Here is a 25,705-nt window from a genome sequence, read left to right on the forward strand (position 1 = left end):
AACATATAGATATATGTCTAATTTTTAAATGGAGGGTAAGTTAACTACTATAGTTATATATAAAGAAATCACTAGGGAAGAGGATTATGAGAAAGCACGCAGACATCACTGTCCTTGGGTTAAGGGTGGAGAAAGAGAAAATTGCCAATGTTGTCTTAAAATACTCCTGTGTAATTCCAAAGACCTCAGCTAAAAAAAAAATTTATATTAATGTGAAAAAATATAATTGTTGACTTTCATATTATGTAAACACTTATTGAAAAGGTAAGGCTGTGCCTAGGTGTTCTTTTCTAATCAAGAGTGTGTTTTTTAAATTATTTTTTTCAACATATTTCAGTTTGGCCCTACTTTCTCTCTGACTGGTTTTGAAAGAAAAGGTTTTCTACTCTCAAGGCCAGAAAATAGTTTTGCTGTATTTACCATTTCTTTGTTCAGTTACTTGTAAGAAAAGTACCACAATATAAAATATGGATCATTGTGGAACTTCACACCAGTGTTTTATACCTTCATTTCAATCCCATCTCATTCTGACTGGAAAAGAATATCCAATTTTGTTGCTTCTGTGTCAGGTTTTGAGGCCAACATGAAGACAGTTAACAAACTCAGATTTCTGTACTAAAAACCAGTTCCTTTTTCTAAGGCTTTCACTGAATGCACAAATGGAAGGTACTGTTTGTATGAACATCCCTGTTTGTTCCAGTTCAAATAAGAATTGATAGTGTTGTGGCAAGTCATTAGTATTTTAAAAAAGCTTAAATTCTGCAGTGTTAGAGTCGTATGCAATAGAGAAATATGTGCAATATTAGGAGTGTACATGTTTGCCAGGTGTTTTAGCATGTCATACTTAAGTATCCTTTTCAAAATGTTGGGTAAGAGAAGAAACTCTGTTTGGATGTGCAGATCTGGGCAGGTTTCAGTAGGATAAACTGTGGGGAATTCACACTTGTCTGTGCCTTGTGACAGAGAAGGAAAGCTGTTTCAGGGTTTCAGCTTTGGACAATGAAGGTACTAAGGCAATTATGAAAGAATACCCAATGTGCTCTAAAGTTAAGACTCCTTTCCCCTTTTTTGTGTAGTTTTTTTCCCAGCTGATAATCTCAGAAGGTATCAAATTCTAACAAACAGAAAAAGGGGGAGAGACAAGCCTGCTAAGTTTCTAGGCTGTCATAACTTACAACAAGGTTATAATAGGAAGGAGTCCTACTTACCATGTCCTGCAATATTCATTGCCACTTCTAAGAGATCAGTGAAGGACAGATATAAGTAAATACCATTTTGCATGGCAGGTAGGGAACTTCCAGAATTAGTTGCTACAGGAGGTATAGTTGATGGACATAATAAGCAGATTACACAAGATACTAGAGACATTCATAGGCACAGGTGGTCTAAATAACAAGTGGATGCAAAAGAGAGCAAAAGACATGGCCTGCAGCACCCCTGACAGGATGATTGCTGTTGCTGGCAGAGTGCAGGAGGAGTGGACAGCACAAAAAGGATGTACTCCCATGCTTCCCTGAAACAGCCATCCTGCTGCTGCTGACCACGGCAGCGTGATGGCCTGGGTGCATGGGCATGTCTCATGTTCTTAGCTCACTTCTGCCTAACCAGTGAATTGTGTAGACCAAGTGTCTCCAAGCTTCCCAGCAGTGCAGGCAGAATTTAATTCCCTGGCTGTGACAGAATTGCTGCTTTAGGCAGTGGTGAGGTGGAGGGAGAGCTGTGCCTGGCCACCAGGATGTGTTGGCTCTGGGCCTGCTGCCCAAGACTTGCTCTGCTGCTGCCAAAATACAGCACAGGATGGCTAAATATTCACTCTGGATTAGCAGCTTCCCCAACACCCAGAGAATGCAGATCTGCCTCTCTCTAAGCCCCAGCTTTTCTGCCACGCATCGTTTTGCAACCACAGCTAAGTGCTCTGTATAAGACTAGAGTCGGTGTATTATAATGTGACAGAGCTCCCTGAATAATTTATATCTATGCCTCCATTTCATACTTATTTGTTATCCTATAGGTTTCCCCCTAGGATATGCCATCTAGTTTCAATTTAAAACCTAAGTTCCATAAATTACAGCTGTACAGAAGTTGCTTTAACACGCCATTTATGCAGGCAATGGTGCACATTGTAGCAGAAGTGTTTCAGAGTCCCCACTCCTGGGATTGCAGAGCCACAGTAAGCTGGTAAATGGGAAACAATGCAGAGTTGGCCAGAAAATTGAACAAATCCACCTTAAAATATCACAGCAAATCACACCTTAATGCTGGGAACTCTGTAGGGCAATGTTTCTACACCACCATGGACATCTGGATTCCCTGCTTGCATTAAACAGAAAGAAAGTGTGTACATTGTGTACCACGTGTGTGTGGATACCAGTTCATAAAAATGAGCTTAGGAAGAGGATTAAGATGTATTTATGGCAAGGCATAAATAAGGCCCATCACACTATCAGCTCTTAATCCTTGCTTTCATTCTCTGAGCGTATGATTTTCTGGAAAAATTCAAAACTTTGGAGTATAGCCAGTCTAAGTACTAAGTTCAACAACACTTTAACAGCGTGTCATCCAAAATATTACTAAAATCTGTGTAAATTTCTTATATTTCAGAATAAATATTTTTCTTTAAAGACTAGTTTGAATTTTATAGAAGTGCATTTCAGAAAAAAATTCTTTCTGTTTACATGAGTTGCCTAACTCAAAATCATGTCATTATAGCCATTAGAACTATTTTTCTTTTTATGAGGCCACACTTTGGCTAAACGTTTCTCCTTAAGTATTTAGGTTTAATTCTTTTTCTTAGCACTTATTATATCTAATAGGCCTTAAACACCTGCTTCAAATTAGTGAAATTAAGTGTATCTGGAGTGCTACTAGGGACTAACCTGGCAACTGCTAATTTTATAACAGTGTATTGTATTTTGGTATATTACTGAGTCACACAACTGGAATGTTTGTATAGAGATTGATATGTGGCATATGCGGCACAAAGCTACAAGCAAGGTAGCATTTAATCCCCAGGCTCTGAATATCCTGCTGAAGTGACTGGTGTAAAAGGGCCTGAGATGCTCTGTCTGCTCCTTACATAGACAAGATTCAGTTAACCAACCTTTCATTCTCAGTTACAGTCCTGTCTTCTTGGTGATTTCCCTCATGTAAATTTGAAAATATACCTTGTTACATGCAAATAAAGGCTGTGTGCCAGTAATAAATACATCCTGCTGTCTGCTAGGCAGATCTCATGGGCTATGGAGCTTCTTGAGAGTCTCTAGGAAGGAGTTAGGTATGCCTTGCCAGAGGGAAGGTGTATGTGAACCTTCAGGACTGTCAGTTCCCTTCTTTGTGGTGCCCTTACCTTGCCTGGGGGGTTACCACCACCAGGGCATTGCCTTTGGCCTGTTTGATGTGAGTGCATCAGGCAAAAGAGGAAAGGTTTCACAAGAGGAGAAAATCCAGGATTTCAAGTTAAATCTTACATTGCTTGTGATGTGAAACAAGGAATTATTTAAGGGAAGGATGAAGAAAAGGTGGGAAAAGGGATGGGCTGTGACACAATGCAGCAAGAGAAACACGTTTAGGTTGTGTGTCACATGTGCTACTTAAATACTCAGTGCATTCAAGTTCACTTGTGAATATGAATGGCCTAAGTAATTTAAGAATCCATTTTCAAACCACTTACACCCACATCATCCTATTTGCACTTACCTTGCCAAGCACCTGTGAGCCCTGAAACCTCACAAGAGCTATTTTTTTAATGTAGGAAAGTTCTTAGGCTGTTGCAGTACCATTCTGCTTCCTTTTTATTTATCTTCTTTCTTATTTCTCTGCTTGTTCTTTCACTTTCTTCAGCAGTTCACATCCAGGATGGTAAGGTTGAAACAGTGACAGTTCATTAGATCCAGTAATTCAAATATTCTTGGGGTGGTAGGTGACTATTTATAAGTTGTTGATGGTGTTATTTCTGATGTACATGTTGCATATGCGTGTTTCATGTGTCTAAATAAATGCCACACTTTGATCCAACAGGCCAGAACCAGTACTGTGGACCAAGGATGGTGGAGAACTACCAGATCCAGAGAGAATGGTTGTCAATGGCAGAGTTCTAAGCATCAGCTTCCTAAACAAAACAGACAATGGCACATATCGATGTGAAGCAAAAAATCCCATTGGCCGGAACAGCACAGAATATGTCCTGATAGTACATGGTGAGTGTGCTCTCCTTGGTGCATTCTATGCATATTTAACATTTCCAGCTGATACAGTCAGGTTCTTATGGTCATTATAGAAAGAATAGCAAGAAAATTTGGATGTATAATTGCACTTTTATTGCTGCTGTGGTCTAGCTCTGTTTTTCTTTTATTGGCATGCCTCTCTTCTTACAGTTTAAACAAATGTATTCATTTATGCTGTGAACTTTTTGCTAAGTAAGCACCTGTAAAAATGTTTTGCAGTGTGTGGGTACTGTTTCATAAATACTTGCCTCAGGCCCAGCTCAGATAAAGCTGGTTACAAAAGGTTATATGAAGAGAAATAACAGACAGATGTGTGCTTGAGGTTTTCTGCTCAGCTTTTTATACACTACCAAAGACAGGACATTGGATACTTCACACAAGTTAGATCCTGCTCCTGAGAAAACTCAGCTCATACAAGTAAGCTGATATGACCAGGCCCATCATTACAGTCAGACCTCAAAACTGTGTCATGTCCTAAATGCATTATACTACTTCCAATAAAATGGAAAAGTAGGAAAGTTCACATTAATTTACAATTGTTTTGGTTTTTTTCCCTCAATAAACAATATGTGTCATGTGAAAAAACTGCCTTCCACATTGATCATGAATAGATTGATATAACTCAGCTATAATATAGCTGAGGGAAACTATAATATAAAATTAGAATTTGCCGTTAATACAGCCTGGTAGTTCGGCTCTAGGAGCCTCAAAACATGATGTTCTCTTATCAGAGGTAATTCCTGGAAGGTTGCCATTTCCATAATTTCAATTTTAATATTAGAGAATATAGAGGCAGAACTTCCACTTTAGTTCATGATGGTACTTTATCCCTTCTTTTTTTTAATGCAATTTCTTATAACTCTGACAAAATAAAATGAAAAAATCTAATGCAAATTTTAGTCATTAAATAGACAAGAGAATTTATGTAGATTTTATTTGCTCGTGATGAACTCAGTTACAACAAGAATACATTTCCTTGGTAGTTGTAAGATATCAGAAACATTTTTCACTACAGATTTACCTGCCTCTAGGAATTTGGCATAAAACTTCTAGTAAGTGCTGCTTTCAGTAATGAGATATTTATTGGCACTGTTGATGAAACATCATTTATCAAAAAAACCACTTAGGTTACTTTTCATTTTTCTTCAAGTTCACCATTAGTTTATGTAGGATTAGTGACACAAATAAGGAGGATGTCTTTGCATGAGGAACACAGTCTTTACTGCCGCATGAGTATTTCTGTGCTAAAGACAAACAGAAAAACTAAACCCTCTAACCTCGATTTACATTGTTTGCTACAAGAAGAGGAAAAGAAAAAATGTCTTTTTCATCCCAGAGCCAGTGATATGGTGGTTGTTGGCTGCAGGCACAAAGTGCTCTGCCTTTGATGAGGTAACGGCTTCTGCACTTGCCATGTGTTGAAACTTCTGTCATTTGTGTTTTCTGCCCAATTTATTTTTGTCATTATTCTGAAAATATGGCCTTTTATAATGGGGGATCTTTTTCCATCAGCAGTGACTTTGCAATAGAACTCTATCAAAGAATATTTCACCGTTCCCCGTCTTGCACAGTGGTGTGTCCTCTGGTGATCTGATTATCTTGCATCAACTTCCTGGCAGTCTGTAAAATCATTCATTATCAGGGAGGCATTTTGTTATGTTTGGCAGAACATTAGACATGTTATCAGGTTTAGCTTGCTTATTGCTGACCTTTTCTGTTATGAGTACCTGAGTTTTCCTAATTGCATTTCTGCAATTCCAGCGCTGGAACTGGAGAAGGTAAATGTCAGGTGCTTCCCAGCTTTCTGAAACAATCAGAGTTCTGTGGCAGAGCATGAGATGATGTTTAGTACTTAACAACTTACTGGGGTTCAGAGTTGTAAGGTTAATTTTAAGCAAAAAGGAGACTGACACAATTATTTTATCAAGTGTAGCACAGTCCGTTGTATAGATAAATTTAAGCAGCCTTACCCCTTCTTTAGCTCATTACATTCATGAATGTCTCTAGTGAGCCATAATCCTCCTAAAATTATACAATATTTTTTCTCTCTCTCTCTGGGGGCTAGAAAACCTACTTTTTATCATTTTCTGAGATGCATCCTTCTATTTAATAGAGGATGTATTTTTTATCTTCCTAAATATATCTGGAAGAATCCTTTGATTTCTCATCCCTTCCCCTGTGCTTAACATGTTGACGTAATTTTTTGTCCTACTCCTTTGTTAGAGATCATTAATCATATGGCTTCTTAGCTTAAAATGTCAGGTTTCTAAGACAAGGTACATGCCAGATTTCTCACAGGAACTTGTGTGAGGAAACAGGGGACAACAGTGGAAGGTATCCTCTGCAGAGGCAGGGAAGGGCAACATGATTCACAGCTTTCCTTTTCTTATATATACTGTGATTTCCAGACATTTTATTCCTTTTTTTTTTTTCACTTCAACAGATTTTTATCTCTTTCTGTGTGTTAATGGTGTAAGAGCTTCATCTGGCTTCTCTCTTTTATTTTTGTCTCCCCCTAAGAAATCCTCCTTTCAGTGATACTCAATATACTAATTCTCTCAATTCTTTAAGTTATCTTCCTAACTCAGAGAAGGTTTAGGCAGCTTTAGAGTAGAGAGAACATTGACCAAAAATGGAAAATGTAGTTTATCTTAATTAGATATTAGGTATAAGCAAAGTATTTATACATATTAATTACACATACCAAGCAAAGAGTGTCTCATGCCTTTAACTGGACTGATCAAAACACAAAATTATACAGAAGAGTAGTATTTTTTCCACTGTGAGTGGTGATGATGAGGTAATACTGTTTTGATGTTAACTGATGGCAGAGAAAATAAATATTACTGTAAGCCAATGAATGGAAATCTGTCCAATAAAATTAGTATCTGACAACATAAAAATTATTTTTAGATTTTTTTTGTATAATTAAAGAAACCAGACTTCAGAGAAATTGAATCTATTTGAATAAGGTTAAAGGCTTGGGCTATTAAATATGCTCATGCTGCTTTGCCGAATCAATGTGACTGCTAATTTCCTTTTTCTTAACATTTATTGTTAATAATAAATGTCAAACAGTACTCTGGGAAGCAGGAAGGTGGGTACAAAGTCAGAGTTTATAGGCAGAAGCACAAAGGCAAGACATGTCGTTTGCTCAAGCATTTGTTTCATGCAGTAACAAAGGCAGAGGCTTTAATGCCTGTAGCTGTTGTCATTTCTGTATTCTAATTGGCAAGCTTAGTGCTTTAGAAGTGCACATTCTGGCTAGATATATTACACCCTTTCTTTGGTAATGGGCCCCAGGCAATTTTCACTCTCTTCCAATTTATTAAGAATTTTTGTTTACCTTTGTCCAAATACTAGTAATTAATCACTGGCAAACAGAGCAAACTGTCAAACTCGTGTTGCTCAACTCAAAAACATAGACTCTGCTTGCAGATCTCCAGTAATCACTGCAGTGATTTAGCTGGAGTGGAGGAAGGAGGTGCTCCGTCATAATCAACCTGAGGACACAGCTGCTGTGTTTGGAGGAGTAGTTCTGAACCTCTGGGTGCTGCTGCCAAAGACTCAGTTCAGCGCTGCCTTGGAGTGAGTGACAGAAGTCCACATCATTGAAACCTCCTTAGTGCAAACAGCAGCAGTTGATCATTTACAGCCCTATTTGAAACAGAGCACCTTGGTGAAATGTCCTGATATGCCAATCTGCAGCCAGGCACTAAATTAATTGAAATATTCAGAGCTATGATGTGTGGTGCAGCAATTATATGGAAGAGCAGTGTGGAAATGAACGTGAATCAGCAGCTGTGGATGGTCAAGGCAGTTCTTATTGCCCAAATTTTAACTAGGAAAGCATTTGAGCCAGCACCTTAGGATCTCTGAGGAATAAAAAGTGGCATGACATATTCCTTTGTCTTCAGCCTCTCAGTTTTATATTTTTTTCTTGGGAAAGCAATATTTTGTAAATAAAAGCAACTGAAAGACTGAGTTACAACCTCATTAGGTCTCCTATAATGTGTAAGACCAGAAGTCCCACTGCACCTTTCCTAACTACAGCATTAGTTATATTCCACCTGCTTGTCCAGTCCCATTTCAAAACATTTGTCATCTTAGCTTCCACAGTAACCTGTGGCAACAAGGTTCTGAATTTAGTTATGTGCTTTGAGGGAAAAGTATTCTCTTTTGTTTGTTTAAACCTGGTGCTTGATCTCTTCGCTTTCCAACCTTACAAGTTATTTGGCCTCTTTTGCTGTTTGTGCTGGAAGTTTGCATTTAAAATTATATTTTCTGCCTCCCTTCATTAGATTCTCAAGTATTTCCACATTGGTCTCTACTTCTCATTAATTGTGATCTTAAGCTCTGCATTTCCTGCAATTCTCTCCACTGTATGCATTCTCCTTCTTTCATGGTCTTTTTTTTCCTCCCCTTTTTTTCTTCATTTTTTGGTCTAGTTCTAAATCTCTGCGACTGACTGCTCTCCATATCTGGAACATCACTATGCAAAATCTGCACCAGACACCCTAGTTTATTAAATCCTACCTCTAAATATATTTATAGATATTCACCTTCTGTGCCTAACAATAGTTCCAGCACCATGCACTTGTACATCTCTATAAGTCTGTTTTTTTTTTTTAATTGGTGGGAACTCTGTGGAATCCAAACCACATGAAATTAAACAAACTCTTCTACCTCTATCTGTTATAGATTATTTTGTCTTTTTCAGTTCATTTTCCAGCAATCAGATTTGTTACTCTATTTCATTTCTGTTTTGATGTCCTCACAGGGGGACTTCTTTTTTCATTTATTTTTTGAACTCACTTGTGCATATCTCTTTGTAAAGGTAGAAACTGAATAGAGCAGAAAATTGAAAAACCCTGAGGAGGTGAGGATATATTCTGCTTTCTTTCAAAATTAAGCTTAATGAATAGGCAATAGATCTTTCACTACAGACCTCTGGTAAATCTTGCACAGTGTTTTTGGACACTTTATAAACCTTTATAAATGTGTAACAAAAGCCACATAAAATTTTTGGGAAAGAAGGGAAGCACCATCCTTGTGGAGCAGCACACTCATCAGTGATCTTGGCTGCTCTGTGTTTCAGTGTTAAGGTCCTACAAGTTGAGGTGACTGGACTTGTTTCAAAGTTTCCTCCTTTAAAGTTTTCTGAGCTGAAGTGTCTCATTTACACACACACCCCTCAGGCTTTCTTTGCCTATGGGAACATTTTGCCTTTATGTGAACAAAGCTTGTGCTTTACAAAAAGAGAATTGAGCAGAGCCATGGTGTGATGTAACAATAATAACATTTATAGCTGCAGTTATGGGGGGATTTGGTGAATAACCCCAACATTGCCCTTAGAGCAATCTCAAGAATACGAGACTCAGAAGACTTCTTAGGCCTTTTAACTAGAAATTCACTGTATGTGACTATGTGTGCCTTTTAGTTTGGAGATTCTTCTTTTTTTGTATCTTTGTTTGAATTAAAAGAAAGAAGTCTCAGTACTGAGTCCTTAAAACAAAGGTGAAAAGTTTTTACTATTCCCATTTTATATGAAGTAAAAATGAATTTAAAAGTGCAGAAGATAACTTGTAGAAAAAAGGAGCCTGGACTTTCAGTTGGAAAGTAAATAAATAAAAGCATGCTTATGAGTGCTTGCTCAGTCTCAAAACCCTTCTTTTCCCCAGTCTTCCTCAAAGCATAGCCCATCAAACTGTGTTGAAATACTCTAATTTTACATCAATGTTGTAAATAACATTAAGGCATTAAATCATTACCACAACATTAAGCTGACTTCTCCGGCTGATTTTTGGTTGGGCTAGAAGAGGTGGTCCAGACTTTAAAGCACAATGCAGATGAATTTCCTGCAGTCAGATGAATTAAGAAATTGTGCAATTGAGCTTTTGCTATTGGGCTGAAGAAGAATAGTGTATAGTTGACATTTTCAGGTATGAGAAGTCTGTCGAGAAACTTGGTGGAGTTGTTGGCTTAATTTTATGGATGAATTGTCCAGCTATTATCCCTGAACACTCTCAAGGCAGCTACTTTGAAATTGCTTTTTGTTGATAAATACTTGAATAGTGGGGTGTATGGTTGAGCTGTATGAACTGATCTTTCTTCATTTATGGTGACTTTAGAAAAATAAGATACAAATTTCTTTTCCAGATAAGCTTAAAAGTATTTTGTAAAGGTCAAGAAAATAACATTCCAAACCACACTAATACTTTTGAGGAATATGTTTGGCACTTCTACATTTTTATATTAAAATACTGTTTCTCATTAAAGAAAACTTTTTAAATGAAGTGATTTTTTAATATAACAGATAAAAGATTTTTTTTTAAATTTCGTATTGAATTAATCATTGAAATTGAATGCACAGTATTTCAGCAGCAAGAAATCTCTCCCCAAGCCCTTTCACAATGGAGCAATAACAATATACACAATATATCAATATAACCCTTAACATTATATTCTAACATGTAAAGCTCCTTCCTATTTGAATACATATTGTATGTGTTGTAAAACCTGTGGTTTTGGATAATGCCTTTAATAAGACATAACTCTTGAAAATATTTGATTTTCTATGTGCACATGAAATGTTATATGATAGTTCTAATGGGATTTCTGAAAAGGAAAAGATTGTGTGGATATACCAAATATGTCACTCTTACTTTTATGACTGTTTTAACTGATCTTCAGTACTGTTGAGTTTATTATCACTGATTTGATGTAGTGGCAAAGATTGCTCTCTAATTTTTCACCCTTTGCTATTGCTGATACCCACAACTTTCCTGAACTTTACTTCAATTTACCCTTTTTTTTCTTTGAGATGCCAGCTTGTAAAATTACCCTGTCTATGAACATCATATGCAATATTCATGAAGAAAATATTAACTCAATGATTTCACTTGAGACTGATGATAAAATTATGATCTAACAGTTGCTAATTATCTTCTGTTTCCATCTAGACCATTTATTATTCAGGAAACTCAAGCCAGAAAGACAATATTGAAGTGACTTTGTGATTTTTTCTAAATTGAAGCCTTTCCTGCACCATGAGGTGGTGGAATGCAGATAAGGGTGTCCTGTCCTTGTCTTTCTCACATGGTGTTTCCATTACTTACATTTCCTTTGAGAATAGGTTCCTCAGTGTTTCACTCCATCCAGGAAAGAAAATAGAACATGATCTAAGTGATATTGCTTAAAATGACCACTGGTCATACCAGGTGATACATCAGAACTGTGCTTTGCTCCCCCTGAGATTGTGAATCCTCTTGGAGATAGATGTAAATGCCTTGGAGGTGAGAGGGGTAGGGAAAAGCTTCTGCAAATATGCATTTCTCTTAGTGAGTTTTGAGAACTTTCATATCTGAGCCTTCTTGATCACGTATGAAGGTGAGCATGGAGGCTCTGTTAGAAGAAGTTAGCTTATCTCAAACCATTAATATTTCTAACATCCATAAGTTTATATTAATAATTGTTAGTACTTACTATTTTATTTTTGCTATTAAATTTTTAATTATTAATTTTTTGGTGATTTTTCTGGAGTTTATCTTATTCTGCATTTCTACGCTATATAAAAGAAAAATATTCAATAAAATGTTTCTTGCATTAATTAACATTCTTCTTAGAGCAAGCAAGGTATTCCTCCACTTGATTTCAGAATTTAATTATTTCAATATTGAAACTGATAAGAATTTGAAATATCCCTAAACTCTCAAACTCAAAAATCTTCCTAACATCACTGTTCACAGCATAGGTTAAATCTAAATATGTGCTGGGACCTAAGGTGTCTTTAGCCCCTCCTCTATGCTGCACTCACAAGCTATTTTTTCTAGCTCTTACTGCTTGAATTCTTGATGCAATATAATAAAATTCTCTTAGCTTTGTAATTAAGGTCATGTTTTTTATTGTTGAATCCTGTCATAGACTTTCTGCATTGGATCTAACTCTGACTAGCTATGCCCTAACATGAATCACTTTGCTTTGTCTCAGAGATTCCAGTGTGTTTTGGCAGCTTTCACAAAAGCTCATGGCATCAGTCTTTCTCTATGATTCCCATAGAAAGGGGAGCAGACAGCAAAAATAACCAGGAGACCAGTAAGGGTGTATCTCAAACCCATCTTCATGTTCAAGGAGAAAAAAACAAAGCAAAAACCCATTAAAACCATTACTACCAAAGCTGATGAAACTTGGAATCTGCCATATGAGGATGTCCCAAAATGCCCTAATTTCTTTGACCAGGCTGTGGTTCCCTCACAAGCACTGAGAAAGTTCTAACTCCACGTGAAGGAACTTTCCTGGCAGGTTCCTGGGCAAAGGTCTCCAGATATGTGGTGTAAGCTGATGTGTCATTTGTGACAGAGACCCCAAGAGTTTTCAGTCAGGACCCCTTGCTTTCCCTCCACTGGTATCCACACTGCTTGTTTACTCCCTTGAAGGAAAAAAATGTTTTCCTTGGTAACCTCATGCCTGAGGCAGATTTTTCTTCCAGCTGAAACTACCCTTATTAATCCTCATGGCAAGTGTAGAAGCAAACAAATCAAAGGAGAGGAGGAAGGACAGAAGAAAGTTTGGCAGGGAAAAACTTGAGGAGAGGGCAAAGTGTTTATTCTTCAGATATTACTGTGGGTCATTGCACCAGTGGATTTGTTTGTACCCCTGTGGTTTTGTAGTTTACATTTTCTGCAGGTTTCCCAACCCTTGATTGGTGGGGAGCAGGGAGGATTGAGGGATGCTGACACATTGATGTGCCTGATGGAGGAGAGCTCTGGGTGGTTTTCACCATTTTGGAGCAGGAACTGAAATCTCTTTGCACTGCTTTGTGTATCACTTTGTCTAAAATAAATTAGCAGATATGATCAAGTATTCTTTATTAAAGACCGCTTTGATTTCCACTGGTGAACTATCCTGCTTGATGGCATAATTATTAAGGTACTCAATGTCTGCCACCCTGAAGCTGGGTAATTTTAACAAAATTAAGTCTTGACAATATTGACAACAAGGGATCCCACCATTCATAGTTGTATGTTATATAAAACCGAAGAATCATGTATAGAACTCTTTTGAGGACAAAAATCCCCCAAACCCTCAAAAAACAGAGCAAAAAGATTGACAGCTGGAAAGATAGAGCCTTATTTTCTCAGGTAGTGTAGTTTGGTGATAGGAATGTGAGAATTAAGTGTATTAGTCAGAGACAGTGCAATGAAGTGCAAAAATCTATGTTTTAGGTTGCACAGTGCCAGTCACTTTCCCAAGGTGATTTTCAATAAGATACAGCAATCCCACTGTGATAAAGTGTTTCAGATTAGTGTTGGACCCTTTGATTTTATTTTGAAATAAACTTATTTAAAATAAATTACAGTCCCTGTTATCTCTCTTTACTAACCTTAGCATTATTGCCATGAGTTTGGAGTTGTTAAAGCAACTTCAGTGATCTGCCCTGAATTTCTCAGAGAAATGAAAGTAGCAACTGTAATAAAATAGAGATCAGCAATCTGTTTACCTCCATTTAGTTTCAACATGTACCCATAATAAGGAAATTTTGGAAAATTCTCTTTACTTTCTTTCTTTCTTCTCAGTGCAATTCTGTCAGAGCTTTTTAAATTTGTGTGTATGTGTGTGTGTGTGCAGAAAGAGTCAAGTGTCATTCTGAGAAAGCTGTCATCTTTGTTCAAGGCTGCTGGGTGTCTGAATTTGTATTGTGCATTAGCTTTTCCTTATAGGTTTTCAAGGGCTAGCTGCCAGTACTTTATTTCATTTAATTTTGAATACTCCTATTTTATGGCTTGGGAAAACAAGGAAATATGGCTTGTCTGCTTACTTAAAAAGAATAAAAATGAACATCACAGCCTTAATGTGATTTTTAAGCAGTGGCAATGGGCCTAGAACACCATATTAATAGTGATAGAATGGTGTGCTTCTGGAGAAAATTGTGCTGGCTTTATTCATACAAGATGTTTGGTGGCTTTTGTGGTAACATTTTGTCCTGAATGCAGTGAAATTTGCACTGCAGGTATAAGGACAACTGCTTTTTTAAATGCTTTTTTGTTTTCTTTTGAGGTTTTGATTTTTTGGGATTTTTTTAGCAGAGTATTAAAATGAGCCTCAGGAGATCTGTTCTGAACTCCCCTGTCAAGCTCAGAAGTCTGTAAAATATAAGACATTCCACTTAATTCTCCTGTGTTCATTTCCCCAGCTGTGAAATGGGAATAATACTGTCTTTTTTTTCCTAAACTTTGGTCTGTACTGCCCAAAAAATGGTCTTACAAATCTTCAAGGCAGAGGTCCATTCTTTATTGTTTCTGTATTTGTTAATGTAGAGCTGTGAACAAAATCGAGACATATGTGTGTGTGTGTATATGTATATATATATATATATATGCCTTTTTATAAGTAAGATATCTTTATTTGAGGCTGTGCTCTCAAACAATGCTCTAAAACTTTTCCTTTTTATTTATTTAAACTGTTGAATTACCAAATTCAGGCAAGTTGCATAAGATTCAGTGCAGTATTTGTAGCTACTCTAATGAGAATGATCTTTTATACAATACAGATTGACTCCTTTAAAACAATAGGCTTTGTTATTATTACTAGTATTGAACTGGAAAGGACTTTTTTTAACTGCTGACAAAACTTGTGCTAAGTTTGGGGGAAAAAATTAGGTTTTACAGTGCTCCAGGAGTAAATTTGTATGTATTATCTTCATATAAATCCATAACATTAAAGCTCAATGTTTATGTTGAATACTTGGTTTGATTTGCCCTTAGAGGTAAACCTTGCACTAATAACCATTAATAAAGTAAAACTTAGAAGGCTTAAAAACAGATTCTTCAGTATTAAATAATTTTTCTACTTGAGAATTTCAATTTTTCTTGCAGTAAAAGAACTTTCAAGATCTAATTATTGAAATAATTAGGTATTTTTTTGTTAAATTTATCCTTATTTAGAAGACTATGTGTGTCACCTGGTTTTAGCATAACTAGAAATTAAGAAATGAGGTGTTACAGCTTATTAGCTTCCTACAGTCCAAATGCTGCAGATAACACAATTTTCCCCACCAAAACTGAGCAGCAATAGGTAAATATATTGTGAGACAGTACATTATGTCACATTTTATTCTTCTGCTTCACTGGGAGCAGGGACAAGGGAGCTTTTTAAATGGCTGGGCTGGTGACAAACAATGAGTGTGACGGGCAGCGAAATGGGAGCGTGTTCCAGCATCTCCAGGCCTTCATTGCAAACTTCTCTCTCTGTTCCAAGGGAGCTGCAGCCAGAGTGCTTTTGCTGATAGCAAATTCAGTGTAGTGCTGTGGGGAGCGAAACGATCCCTAAAGTAAGCACTGAGGGCTTCAAAGGCCAGACCTGACATTTGGAGAGCTATGAGCCACCAGTGCAAGTCTCAGAGGTTCATGTTAGATGCTTTCCTGTGAAATGCTCAGTTCAGGTTTCCTGGGGTCCCTCTGTGCAGCTCCGCCAGCTGTGAGTGCAGCAGACTGCTCCAGCCTCCAGGTGACAAAGCCAAATTTGTGGCAACATCTGGTGCTGTGCAGAAAGGTCATGTCTTAATATCCATTAAGAAAAACAAAAGACCTTTCCTTTCAGTGTTTATTGTTACTATTAGAATTTTTAGCAAGTACCCACGAGCATAATAAAGCACATAGTCCCAGTGTCTGCTAAATCCTGGATCCTGATTGTGCAAGTGAAGGGTGGGTGCTGCCTCTACTTAGCATATTCTGCTTGTTAGAGTGATGCCTTGTGAAGGCTGACCTAAAATAGAGACTAGACAGAGTTAAAGAGTAAGGTAGGTATTTATTAAAAGGCCTCAATGGATACATCTTGGGCAATAGAGGAGCCTGGCCAGGGATACACTGAAGATGAACCCAAAATGGACCACCGATCACAGGGTCTCACACTTTTGTAAGTTCTGGTCCATTAGCATATTGGAGTTAATTGTCCAATTATAGCTTTAGCCCATGAAGTCCCATCCTTCTTGTTTTTGTCTCTTCAGTCCACATTGTTTATGCTCTTGTGCCTGAAGTTTGGATCATTTGTCCTTGGTCCCCAGCTAGAGAAGGACTTGTTTTGTCTCCCTGCTTCATCCCCTAATATGAAGTTTAGAGCTGCACACTAAAGCAGCACAAAATCTGAAAAATATAAAAGCTAAAACCTGAGGCATCAAGGGTGCCCACAGAAGGTGGCAGGGGTGGGTTTTACCTAAATACCCTAAATACCCCTCCTGCCTTCCTGGCCCAGGGCCCCACAGCTCTACTGAGAGCTCACCTGGATCTGGGCAGATGCACCTTGAGGGAGGAGGGAAGACAATGCCGGTCACTGCTCTCAGCCCTGCAAACTTGTCCTCCCTGCCATGTCTTCCTACCACTCTGAGGTACTTTCATCCCCCTGCTTCTTCCTTCTCACCTGCCTGAGATCCACAGCTGGTTCTTTTTTTTTTTTTCTGGCAGCTCTCACATCTGTCCTGAGCCTGACCTGGCTTTACTTGTGGAAAATCAGCCTTTCACACACCTGTGGTCTTTGTGAGTCCTGCTGTTGCTTTGGTGCACAAAATAAATGAGATATTCGCTACAGGAGTTCTTTCTAGACAATTTAGGGCAGCTAACTTCTTCATATTTCAGTGTCAAATGAGATGGCATAATCAGAAATAACTTGCTACTACACCTTGTTTTTTCATATTCATCACATTTTTTATTTTTTCATAAGCAATTCTGGTCAGAGCGTGTGTTGTAAAAGGTGCCACAGTGTGATATCAGGCCCTCATTTTAAGTGATTTGGGATGACACCATACTGCCAGTACTAAATACTGATATTAAAATGTGCTTTGTTCATCTGAGTTATATTCTTAACTTTCTAAGGACAGAATTTGGGCCAGAGATGTGCAGATTTTTGCTTGACTCTTTGAGAACAGAAGGACACAGGCTTTTTTGCTGTATTTTTTAATACTTCTTCCTCCTTCATTTGCTACTGAAACCGATTGCTTTTGAAATAGGGGAAAAAAACCTGAAAAACAAAGCATAAGTGAAGCAACAAGCTGCAAAACTTTCTATAAGAAGAGAAAATTGTTGTTCTTTCCAGTTAGTCCAAATGTATGTCTTGCAATATGAACTCATCCACTCGAAGATTTTATTGGTATAACTAAAGATATAGATCTACATGGAGCTTTTGTTAAAAGGGTTTGGATATTTTTAATGACATCTGATTTGCGAGCAAAAATGTCAAGCACATAATTGCCATTTCAGAGTTTCATAAATCTGAATCAATTAGTAAAAAGAACCCCTTGACCTCGTGTCCATGAGCATTCATGATCATTCAGTCTAAGTGCTAAGGAGCTATTGGCACATGATGTTCAAGCTGAGTGATTCTTTTGTTCAATCCCATTTTCTTGAAGCAAGGTAAATGCAGCTCCCTTTGAATTTAAAACCTTGCTAAATTATTTAGTGCTACATATCACAGACTGATTAAATTTTTCACAGAGTAGTGAGATTGTTTCCCAGGTAGGTCATCACTCAGTTCAGTTTACCACTTAAAATTTCTTTCATTCTCAGTCAAAATACAGCAAGGACCATCCATCATTATCACTCTGTCCTTTAATTTTTCTGTCAGCTTTTGTCAGGCTTCAAACAAAAGCCTTTACATTTTTATCAGCTGCAGCTATTGTTGTCTGATTTGTGCTCAGTCATGTCAAAATATCGGTGGTGTTTTTACCAAAAAAGTCAAATATTTTCAATAGGTCAGATCTATCTTTCACATAAGCCCGCTAAACTAAACAGAACCATTTCTCATTTCTTTGGAAATGGAGAGTAAAAATGCTCAGGGCCAAATTGGCAGGGAGAGTAAATTATCCAGACTCTCTGCACTTAAATGGATGGATGTCTTCTGCCTTAGCAAGGAGAACACTGCATCAATTCAAGCAAGAAGGAGAAGCAAACAGGAAATTTTGAGCAGGTGGGGCTCAACACTGCTTTGAGCCGATCTGGTCCAGCACTGCCCTGCCACTCCTAAGCAGTTTGCATCTGTGCCTCTGCTGTAGAGCAGCTTCCACACCAAGCCCAGTTCACCTGTTTCTCCTTTTTCCACTAAAAATCAGCCTTCAGGGTGCCTGCTGGCTGCTCTCCCCTGGCTCCTGCCTGTGGTGTGTCAGCAGCAGCAGCGCCACAAGGAACACCTTTCCAGAGCTTTGCTCAGTCTGCTCTCTGCAGCAGCTCTGACATTATGCCAGGTCCTCACTGAAATGAGGGTGCTTGGGTGAGCATTTGCAGCTCAGCTCAAATGTGCCACCAGAGAGAGGTCAGGAGCCCATCTCTCCTACTCAATGTCCAGTTCAAGCCTCACCTGTTTAACCAGTGGAACAGAAGTGACAAAGAGTCCATGGGAGTCTCTTGGCATGAAGGTCAACCCCTTTTCTATTTCCAACAGCTTTTATGGAAACAATTAGTTCTCCATGAGTTGTTTGCATTTCAGAGCTAGCAAGATGATGAAGTTAATACCAACTTAATTACATTATTGGATTTTTGACTGAATATCTGTCTGTCAACAAACATCCAGTTTAGAAGTGAGGTTTCAAAATTAATGGAGACAATTATTGCTTGACTTCTAGATCTCCTGAGCATGGCTTTTCTATCTACTTTGGCTCCCCATCTGCAAAATATAGCTATTTTCTGCTTCACAGGAGGCTAAGGATTAATACCTTAGTATTATTGAAATAGCAATCTGGCACCGTGATTTGGGTATGGCTACTTGAATTAAAAAGTTCCGCTCTGCAAGGTCTCTTGGTCATAATGATCCTTGGTATTTAGTGGCATGAGAGGCATAAAGAAAAATTCATTTTCGGCTGAACATTGTGTACAACTAGATTCAGAAATTGCAAGACAAGGAAGTAGAAATTAGTTTCACTCCAGCACAGATTTCTTGGGCAGAAATCTGCAAATCCATTCTGCTAAGATCCTCCCTGACAAGAAAGCTCAAGAGGATAAATCTACATTGTCCCTATGATAGCATGTTCTGAGTAGCTGCCAGCAGGGAGCTCTGGGTGACAACGTGTGCCTTGCAAGTGAAATAAGATAGGTTTGCCTTGCATTCAAAAAAAAAAAAAATACCCAAAGTCCTGCAGGACTAAAATCAGGTCAAATTGTAATTCTCTCTTCTGGCATGAAATGGAGCAGCAGACCCTCTATGAATCACAGTGATCCTTATGGCTTAAACAGAAGCCCATGCTATAAAGTATCAATTTTTTTTTATCCATAGTCTGTGTACTTTTGGGAACTCCCAAACCCATTTACTTCCTACACCTGCAATGCAAGATGAGAGACTGAGGAACACTGGACATTGCTTCTGGTTTATTTCTTGAACCGCATATTCTGTATTCTCTTATGCAAAAGCCTTTTCAAGGCAAAGACAAAGTTTTCACAAGAATCCATAAATCTTGGAAGAACTGATCGGAGTCGTTCTGTCAGACTCAGCAGGTGCCTTACACACAGGTCTTTTCAACATGGGGATCATTTCAGAATGCTTGGATCAGTGCTGTCCAGAGTAGGGCTTAAGGATGAGATACGATCCAGGCTTTCCAAAAAGTGTTGTCTGGAGAGCTCTGAGTTATTTGGTTACTTTGCACATTCCTGTTGCAGACTCTCCTGTTGTTAATGGAGTATTCCAATGGGCAGAGCCTTGAATGTAAACTGGTACAAACCAAACCTTTCTAGAGCCCTGAACAGACTTAAATTGCATTGCCTGGGCAATGTGATGCTCCTCAGGCTGCTGATTCCTGGTTTCTCTCTTGTGCTGGGTCTTTAGGAGCAAGTCCTGGTATTGCTGTGAGCAAAGCAGACAGACTGCAGTAGTTTGCACAGTGAAATTCACCTCACTCTACAAAAAAACCAAATGCTTGTTGGCAAAAAAAAAAATCCTTCTTTTTGCATCCCTTTTGAGAAAACATATTTTCTTTGAGGCTTCTGCCAGGCTTCCATTTTGATGTTTGGCATTAGAGTTCATGACTTTCATCAGGAAACTAATAGCTGCACAAGTTTTCATTATTCTTAATCTGATGAGATCACATCTGTATAAAAACACTGACATATCCTAGTTCATGTTAGCTAGAATGCTTCCTAGGTAGCGTTTCATTTAAAATAAGAAATCTTGTTTGAAATGCTTTAATCTCAAGAGAAACCAGAAAGTTCTAAGTTAACCAGTGATTCATGTAAAGCTATTATTTGGTAAAATAGGTAAACAGCATGCTTGCAGATTGGATAGCTCTGTCATAAAACCATAACTTGTCATTGCAGTCTTAAGTAATTGGTATTTTAGAAAAATAATGAATGGAACCATGAGTCACACTAATTAGTTTTACGTACAAGAATGATGTATACAGCTTTCCTAATAAGCAAGGTTTTGCTCTCCTTATGAAGTAGGTGGAGTTTTTTCTCTTTGATTTAATTTTTAACAGATACCTACCAGGGAAGGAGTTTCCCTTTATGAGAAGAAATTGCATAGATCAGTACATGTGACATGTATCTTTTTAACATGTTAATTTATTTCTAATGCTTGTTATACTCAGTTCTATTTCATTATTGTGGTACTCACACTCCAGGTAATATTATCATTATTCCTGGTGATTAATATGGCTACAACTGTGAGGGTTTTAAAAAGCCTGTTCTAATTTTTCTGTCTTGAGAATATTTTATACTGGGAATTAGATTAAATATCAGTGTACATTAGATTAAAAATCAGTGTAGAGATGAAAGATGGATCTTTGTTTTCTGATGGCTTCAGAAGTAGAGCATCACACAGGTATGGAGTCCAGTGAGCATAGTGATATTTTTTTATCAAAACTAGAGGAATACAGCAAATAGTAGGTGACTTACAGAATAACTAGCAAGGAGAGTTTTAAATTTGGAAAATGATCTGTCATCCAGCATGGAAATAAGGTAAGCATGCTACTTTGAAGCCTTAAGAGAGTAATTAAGCAATGCTGAACTCAAGGATTCTGTGTCTGAAGTGTGTTCGTAGGGCCCAATACTGAAAAGCTAGCTACTTCAGCTTCCATTGATTTCAGTCTGAATTGATGGTACTCAGGGACCAATTGCATTTCTTTCCAAAGCAAGGAAAGACAGATTGTGGGTCATACTTTTGCTCTTTTATTGCACTGAATAGCACCCTTCAGAAATATTTTCAGTGAAATCAGTATGGAATGGGTTACTCACCATCAACTGCTGCGAAAAGAGTCCTTCCCTTTCAAACCTGCCATATAAATAATCTGAAAAAATGTCAGATGCTTTTGTCTTCTCAGAAGTGCTTTTCTCTACTTCTCTTCAGAGCTTTTGTTCTTTGTTCTTTAAAACCTGCAATCACCTTATAGGCAAAGTACTATTGGTCTTTATTGCTTTTGGCAATGTAATCAAAGTATTTTCTATGTGTACATCTGGTTATGATCTGATCTGTTCTGGAGCGTTCTGCCTCAGGTGGTGTTGCTTCCTCTGCAGAGAAGCAGTCATGCTCCTAATTCTGGCAGTCCTGCACTTGCTTGAGTAAAACCTGAAGGGTTTTATAGGATGCTGTCATCATTTTTTGTATGAATTTTTTCTGACTTGCATGCATGCTTTTTTATCAGTAATATTATTATGATTTCTGATTTTTAGTTTGAAGGTGTTTTAGAAAAATACCGATGTGTACTAACAATAAATTGTAAGCATTAAGATGACTGAAAGATGACTGTGCCTGCAAATTAGGGTAAAGATTTTGAAATATGCTCTGCTCTGGATCTTAGCAGACAACTGTGTCTTAAGCAAATGTGTGGGAAGAAGAAAAGCAATCCGGAAAAAGCAGCTCTTATAGTTAGTAGAATTTTCTCCCCTTTTTCCCTTCATTGAGTCTGTCTGAAAGTGGGTGTTTTAACATACAGCCATTTCTCGTTAACATGTGTGTGTTTATTTTAGCATGATGGTGTTGTTTTTTTTTCATCTCCCACTCTGACACAGCATGTTTCATCTGCATATGGTTTCTACTATGTGAGACATTTAAAAATGGCTCAGTGAAGAAATGGATTCTTGTCACTTAAACTGTCACTCTCTCCTTCTGTGGAAATGTGGTCATTTTAACAGAGTTTTAAATTCTGTGTACTTAAAGATTGACTATAAAAATTGAGAGTGATAAATGTCAAGAATTTAAAGGTACCCCGTTGTACCTGTAATAATTTATGTTAATCATGTTTTAATTTAGTCATTTTCAACATACTTGTATTTACAAATTACACCACTGTTATGGTTCTCCTTTGTTTGCATGATATGATTTTATTTTATATTTTTTTTTCCACTCACCAGATGTTTTCAACACTTTGCTTCCCACTACTGTCATCCCCTCCCTTACCACTGCAACAGTCACAACCAATGTAGCCTTAACAGCCAGCACAACCACATCGGCAACAGCCACCAGCATCAGAGGTACAGTATCCTTCTTTGTTATGGCCTGGGAAGCACATGATAAAGAGGAAATTAGAGCTTTGGTTTTGATTTTTTTTTTTTAACAAGGATGGAAATTGCTGAAGAGAGGGTGCAAGTGTTCAGCTGAGTACGTATTTAACAGAGTAATCCAAAGGGTGATAGATAGGTGGCTTAAGAAAGATTTCATATGATCTCGAATGTTGCCATTGCTCTAGCAGTGTGTATGTGAACTTTGACAGGATGCTTAAATTATTTGTATACATTTGCATTTAATTTTTTAAGGTTAGTAAATTAACTTTAATGTAAAATGCAAGCAAGCTATTTTTAAATAAACGTGACCTTTTTAAGGCTGGTTATTTTGGGTGCTACCATTTAAAACAGGCTAGGTGTCTCAGCACTGGAATTTCTGTTGATGAAATCTTGCTTGATAATAAAGAGGCACTGTGATGTTTCACCCTTGTTAGCCCTTTACAGTTTAAGGCATTCCTTATTTAGGGGTGTTGTTATCTCACTAGAGTTAATGAGCTAAAAGTTCTCTCTCCCCTCCCTGACCCCCATCTGTTGGGTTTTTTTCTGTTACAGCTTTTCATATGTTTCTAGTAATGCTTCATTTCTTTATAAGCAAAATATAAAGGTTATTTTACTCTTTTATTCAGTGGCTGATCAGATAACTGTTAAATAGGGAAGATGTGTGCAGAAGGTTTTGCAGATTATCATCTTCTGGGTAGCTACAAATCTCTTGTGGTAAATGAAATGGCAGAAGGTTCCTGTGTGGTCTCTTGAAAGCTTTCGTTGCACAAGAAGAGAGGAAATTATATTATTTTACCAGACTGCAAGTATTGACATGATGAGGTGCAGTTAGGCCAGGAAAGTTAAGACAGCTGTGACATCTTTTCTTTCTGGATGTGTTGTTATTAGTCAGTTGTAGTGGCCTGCCTAACTAGCAAGAATAAAAATTGTTGTAGTATCAAATCACCTAAATTATTCCTCCACAGGGCACAGATATTTTAATAATGTGACCTTCATGTGGTAACTGACATCAGACCTAAAACTACATTTTCTAATCTTTAATATTTCTTTTAATGTGAAATTGCTGGTTTTTTTAATGGAGAGAGAGGAAGTGTTGTGGTTGTCCTTTTCCTTCAGAAAGAGAAAGCTAGACCATGGAAAACAACCTAGGGTCTAAGAGGTTGCAGGAGGAACATTTCCTGAAAAGGATCAGAATGACAGGAATTTCTTTGTCTTTATAAAAGGGTGGTTTGTGTAAAGCACAGAAGCTTCCAACTTTCTGAGTGCTCACATCCTGGAAGGACGATGCTCTTGGTGGGCTGTGCTGAAGTTTGCTGCCCTTCATGAATTGTTTTCTTCTGCTTGTTATGTGGTCATAACTATGTCATTGTTATGATTGTACTGATGTTTTTAATGCATTGTCTCATATCCTAACTGTGGTTTAGGGCCTCATTTTCTTTCCTGTGGAGTGTTCATTTTCACTATTTGTGTGTCCAGCATCAATAGAACAGTCTGAAACGGGGGAATTCTCTTCTAAGTTTCAGCTCTAACTCATGGGAGAATGCATGCAATTTGATGCTACACTTACAAAGATGCTGCTTTAATAGCAAGTAAAAGAAAGGAAATTTGGTGATCAATTGCTGAAACATGAGCACTCACTTTTCCCAGAAAGAAAGAAGTGAATGCAGCAAAATAGCTGAAAAGATGAGACCACTTCAATCTCAAGGAAGTGGTAGATAGAGTCTGTTGGGGAGATAATCAAAGGGACAAATGAGTGTGGGAAGTACATTTCCTCAGAATCTTGTATTAAAAGGAAAATGATATCCCAAAGCAGAGAGAAAATATTTTATATATTATTTTTTTCTACTATACATGTAGTATAATTTTATATTATATAGTTATATTTCATATATTATTTTATACTACTATACATGTAGTATAAAATAATATATAAAATATAAAGTCTAAAATAAACTAATAAAATTAGGTTTTTTGACAGTCTAAGACATCAAACCTCACTAAAACACAAAAAACAAGGTTACTATAAGCCAATCATGTGGAAGAAACATGAAAACAGATATGAAACTGGGTGCAAAATTAAATGAGCAAGTTGTGAGAAATTTAATAAAACAAAAGTGTTTAGAAATACACTAGATGAATAAAAAATAAAGAAATTAATCATGAATAATGAGGACAAGGCCAAAGTAATTGGTGTTTTAGCCAACAGTGGAAGACAACTGGAGTGCTGTTTCTAAGGGGGGTAGCAGGGGATGTCACAGAGAAAAATGAGCACAGAGAGAGACAGATCAAAGAAAAAGGACAGCAAACTTATAGATATGCTCTGCAAAGAAGCTGAAGGCACCACCTTGTTTCGTTTTGCTTTCAAAGCAGAAGTCAATATGACTGATGAAGAGCTATTTTCTAAGTTCAGTAGGGAAAATGATTCCCTATATTAGTGGCAAAGACATTTAGCAGAGACACTGTATATGCATGGGAGACAGTGACTTCAGATATTCAGCTATTTAAGTTTTATTTCCTTCATCCTGACTTTCTTTCAAAGTGCTTTATTCTCATGGCAGAGGGAATTGGACAAGGTGCATCGCCTTGGGTCTCCTCATCCCCTATCTATCTTGGACCTGTAAACAAATAATCTTCACAGATTTTCAGTGCCTGTTGTGGAGTTCTGCCATCCTGAAATACAAGACTGAACCTCATCTCCAATGTCCACCCCACCCCACAGAGGTACAAGTGACATAAGAGCCATTGCAGAGAAGATCAGGTTTTTCAGTATTCTCTGTTGCTAGCTGAGCAAAAAGTACCACATAAACATATTTTCCTTTGACACCTAATACAGCTGTATTACAATAAGATTTTTGACATGAAAGAGTATATTAAGTTGAGAAATGATCCATGAATTCTCAAACATCAAAACTTTTTTGTTTTTTCTTTGTCTTGCTTTGTTGGATCATGTCTTAAGGAAACACGTTTTCCACAGACCGTAGTAGTGTATGCTATTTGGTAATATCTTTG

The 25,705-nt window shown here is 37.5% G+C and overlaps 1 protein-coding gene across 3 annotated transcripts in view; it reads left to right on the forward strand.

The window, feature by feature from the left end:
* CADM2 (cell adhesion molecule 2) overlaps window positions 1-25,705 on the forward strand; it is a 586,546-nt gene that overhangs the window by 514,046 nt on the left and 46,795 nt on the right. For 2 of the 3 annotated variants that reach the window (XM_036384807.2, XM_036384813.2), the window contains 2 exons: window positions 4,018-4,196; window positions 22,547-22,666. In XM_036384807.2, coding sequence (XP_036240700.1) covers window positions 4,018-4,196; window positions 22,547-22,666 — 299 coding nt within the window. The remainder of the gene's footprint in view (window positions 1-4,017; window positions 4,197-22,546; window positions 22,667-25,705) is intronic. The other variant, XM_036384819.2, reaches the window with a different exon arrangement.

The sequence above is a fragment of the Molothrus ater genome, chromosome 2 (genome assembly GCF_012460135.2).
Source record: "Molothrus ater isolate BHLD 08-10-18 breed brown headed cowbird chromosome 2, BPBGC_Mater_1.1, whole genome shotgun sequence".
Classification (NCBI taxonomy): domain Eukaryota; kingdom Metazoa; phylum Chordata; class Aves; order Passeriformes; family Icteridae; genus Molothrus; species Molothrus ater.